The sequence below is a fragment of the Nicotiana tabacum genome, chromosome 2, assembly GCF_000715075.1.
Source record: "Nicotiana tabacum cultivar K326 chromosome 2, ASM71507v2, whole genome shotgun sequence".
Taxonomy (NCBI): Eukaryota; Viridiplantae; Streptophyta; class Magnoliopsida; order Solanales; family Solanaceae; genus Nicotiana; species Nicotiana tabacum.
In genome coordinates this window covers 92,959,657-92,964,058 of record NC_134081.1, presented here as the reverse complement: position 1 = coordinate 92,964,058, position 4,402 = coordinate 92,959,657, and the positions used below count along the sequence as shown (strand labels likewise).

General features: G+C 32.8%; 1 protein-coding gene across 1 annotated transcript; it reads right to left on the bottom strand.

Annotated features, from left to right (window-relative positions):
• Positions 1-1,724: 1,724 nt before the first annotated feature.
• LOC107829774 (gibberellin 2-beta-dioxygenase 1-like) lies at positions 1,725-3,723 on the bottom strand. The gene is given in 3 exon segments (NM_001326232.1): positions 1,725-2,160; positions 2,791-3,139; positions 3,225-3,723. Coding segments are annotated over 3 exon segments (972 nt in total). The 5' UTR covers positions 3,599-3,723; the 3' UTR covers positions 1,725-1,911.
• Positions 3,724-4,402: the final 679 nt, after the last annotated feature.

The following is a 4,402-nucleotide window of genomic DNA, read 5'->3' as shown; positions in this document are numbered from 1 at the left end:
CAATGTTCTAATTTGATTTTATTTCACAGTTAATATATAACTTTGGTCCTGTGGGTAAGATGGGTTTGGTCCATGGCTTTCTGTCACCTCTACCATATGTAGCTGAGCGAAAGCCTGTGACCTATTCTAGTCTATATCTTGTAAAGTTGAGTGCAGTAGAAGTAGTACTACATCTACAAAAACACGCATGCTATTCTATTTTCTTTCACGTGATTTTAAAGTGCTAGACCAAGTACAAAGTAGGAGTACTAACCTTTGCAGTTACCAATAGAAGCGAGAAAATACCCATGTTTTTTTCTAGCACTTGCACTTGTCATATTCTCCTGGTTATCTGTGTGTCAAAACGTACACTGAAACAAGAAAATTACTTGACTTTTCAAAATCCGCGCACTTCAACTTGTTTTCCCTCGTCAACTAATTCTGATACATTATTCTCAATTTTGTTTACAGAAACTATGTGCTCTGCATCTTCTACCTGTTGCTGCTAATTAGTGGTGGTACCATCTCTACTATACCTATAATTTACGGTTTTTCCTTTTGACCTTATTAAAACATAGGCTGATCATAATTTGTTTGCCGGAGTTTAATTATCATAGAAATTAAAATAAGTTTACAGAAGATGCTTTAGATTGTCATTTCTTATAAATATATCCTTAACATAGGTTTCTGTTCTTTTAATTAAATTGACAAAAGTAGTACAGTATTTCACTTCAAATGAAAATATTGAGGATCACTACTGATAATGGTAACCGAACCTTACTATTGGAGATCCCACGATGAAGGTTCGATGTGGTAACAACAAGCTTACCAATAATTGGATAAGTACTATAAATTTTTATTTATTTATTATCTTAGTCCCACTATAAATAATTTTCATTGTAATGGGTAGGAAGAGCACATGCTATGTAAAATTATAGTAGCAAATAATGTAGGATATGCTTCTGTTACACATATTCTTGAAGAATTTACCTATTTAAGTGTGATTTTGAGGTGCAGTTTGCAAGTTAAAGTGCAACCCAATTTATGAACTCAAAAAAAAAATCTCGTATAATGTGATGTTAAATTGAAAATCAGGCTAAAAAGTCCTAGTTCAAGATTAAAGTTCACTATGGTCCTTCAGATCGGATTTTTTCATATAAGTGATGTTCAAGTTCACAAACACCTTAACCTATTGCATTATATAAGACTGCTTTTGTGTTCCTTAAATTCTTGAATCATGTGAGAGATTGTTGAAATTTAGTTTAGTGATCTGAAATTTAATGTACCTATCGTGGAAAAGGCACAATATTTTTTGAAAAAGATATGTCCAATCCTTTTAGGAGACATCTATTAATTAATTGAAGAGATGTATCCAATCTTTGTAAAGAGACACATCTATTTAGAAAAAGAGCAATAGTTATCATTTTGCTCTTTATAAATACTTTATCCTATTGCAGAAATTAACACTAAGAATCTTCGTCATTTGAATCTTCATCTTGTCATTAATCAATTTCAATCTGAGTTAATCATCAAAGATTTGCATATTGAAACTTGCTTTCTGCATTAACTTTGCAATCGAAATAATTAAATTACATACTTGCCTAGTTCAATCTAAGATACACATCTAGTGCATTATAATTTTTTTTCACTATATATTCAAGCCAAACGTGGCTGGCCATATATATATATATAGTTAAGCTGCAGCACAAATTATTGGTAGTTTGATCAGTAAAGGAATTGGATGACTATGAACTTGTTTCATTAACAAGTCTGGTAGTTACAAAACAGTATGAGAAAGACAAAATAGAAAAGAAGGAAAATACAAAGTTTTTTATCTATAGGAAATCCAATCAACTATCCTTTTAAACCTACAATGAGCATCTTGACAACCCATCATTCCTAACAAAGATGGGACTTTGACATGAAAAATAATTATGAGGCTGCAATTTTCTCAAACAGGATCAACCTATTATCAGCCAATCTAGTTTTGTACGCAGATTTTTTATACTCAAACCACGTAAACTCTTTGTACAAGCTGTCTTCTCCCTCCATTAGTGATGCCAAAGGTGCTATCTTTTCACTCAAAGGCGGTCCTCCAAAATATATCATTGATAGCCTTGATTTCATACTGTTTGCCAAAACTCTATGCTTTACACTCTTAAACTTCCCGTTAGTCATAACCTGCCATAAAAATAAGACCAGAGTATATAAGGTATTTTAACATGCACCTGTTGTTTATACAAAAATAATGCTAGTAACATTTAACCTTAACGGCGTAAAAAATATCGAACCAATTAAGCAATGCGAGAAAAACCGAACCAATTAGGCACTTAACCTTAAGAGGTCGTTTGGTATGATATTAATCCTAGGATAAAAATTTTGTATCATCTTATCTCTTATTTAGTTACTAATTCTGCGATAAGTTATACTAGGATTAAAATAGTATCATGATAACTTATACTTGTAACAGGGTGGAATAGTAATTCAAAAATAAATTATCCCAGAATAAAACAATAAAATTAACAATCCCAAAATTATTACAACATACCAATCAGTCAATAAAAAATCATACCATGACAATTAATCACTGCATATATAACTAATCCTAGCGTAACTAGTTATACAGTAACTTGTCTTCAATGAACGACCCCTTAAGAGAATATATATCATTTAACTATGATAAACCGAACCAATTAGGAAATGCAAGAAAGCAATAAGAAGAAACTTCCTCTAGACAAGAACATGAATGTGCAAATAAATAAATGAACATTTTAATGTTGTTTAACGTGCACAATGCATCGAGAGGTGTACCTGCAATGAGTCACCAACATTGACGAAGAAAGAATTTGGATCAGGTGGGACAGAAATCCAGTGGCCATTTTTGAGTAATATTTGAAGGCCGGAAGTGTTGTTGGACCTCAATACTGATATGATTTGTGGGTCAGTATGCTCACCAAATCCAATCAAATTATTGTCATTGAATTGTTGAATCTCAGTACAAGGGGGATAGTGATTGAGCCTGAAAACAGAGTCACTCTTTTCGTCCATTAGAAGTTTACTGAAAACATTCCGGGGATGAATCTTTAATCCCTCTGCTAACATTTCAAGAATCTCACACGCCATTTTCTTCACTGCTGACACGTAATCATTTACTGCAGCGCTGCAAAAAGAATGACTAAATCAAGAAATGATATAAATAAGAATCAAGATATTATAACATTACTTACTGTGTTTTAATATCTTACCGAATGTTTTCTGGATTTACACCTAATATAGACGCAAATTTGTAGTAATTGAATTCAGAGTTAGTTGACACAAGAATGTGTTCGACCCAACCGGAATCGCCATTACATCCAATCTGCTTATTGCCATAGCCAAAAGGGTCGGGTGGTCCAGCTTTTTCTTTCTCAGAAAGGGGAGAGGAGAAGAATTTAATGGCTTCTGAAAGTTTAGTTATGAATTCCGTGGGGACGCTATGGTTAATGACTTTGAAGAATCCAAATTCTTCACAGGCCTTAACAATGAGGTTTTTAGAGTCAGGTTTAGAGAGGTCTATTAGTGGAACATTATTGAAGAATGAGGTTGGTTTGCAGTTGTCTTTGGAGAAGTGCTGATCCATGTTTGAAAAAAGTTGGATAGAACGAATAACTATATATGTGGGCAAAGAAATTGAACGATCAAAACTTTCTTTGGGTTGTGATTATCAGTGACAAGTATTTGCCGTATAGAACTACTATATGACTGTGTACTAGTTGTGAGTACTTTGATGCAAGCCCTGCTTTGCTACTTATAGGAACTCCGAGTCCAAACCGACGGACCCACATTATCAATGACAATAACGTACACATGATTTTAAACAAGCAACATTCATCTATTGTCAAAATTCGATGTATACACGCGTTTGATGAGTCTTAGCCACCGTTTCGTCGTGGATTTTTAAATTTATTCTAAAAAATCTAGTTTTGGTGAAGTTTAGTTTGAAAAAATATGAAACATGATTTATATTCACAAGTTCTAAAAATTATTACAAATACCCAACAATACCATTATCAATAACATTCATTATATTATCTCAAACCATAGTCCTGAACATAAATAAATTTGATACAAAATTATCATTTTTATAATGAACTACATGATACACTATCAGATGACCGAGAAGACGAAGCAACATCGTTACAAAATAATAAACGGTGGGCTCTTTTATAAAATACAAAAGTTTGGGGCAATTTTTAAAAAATATAATAGTGATATTTTGGCCCAAAACCAGCTATTGGGATTTGGGATTTGGCTAAAATATAGGCAAAATCTATAGCCAAACATGTGTTTGCCAAATAAAATCCAAGTTTATTTTGACAAAATCTATGGCCAAACGGGTCCTTGTAGTTGTGGGATTCTAAAGCTTTACTTCCTATTCCAAATT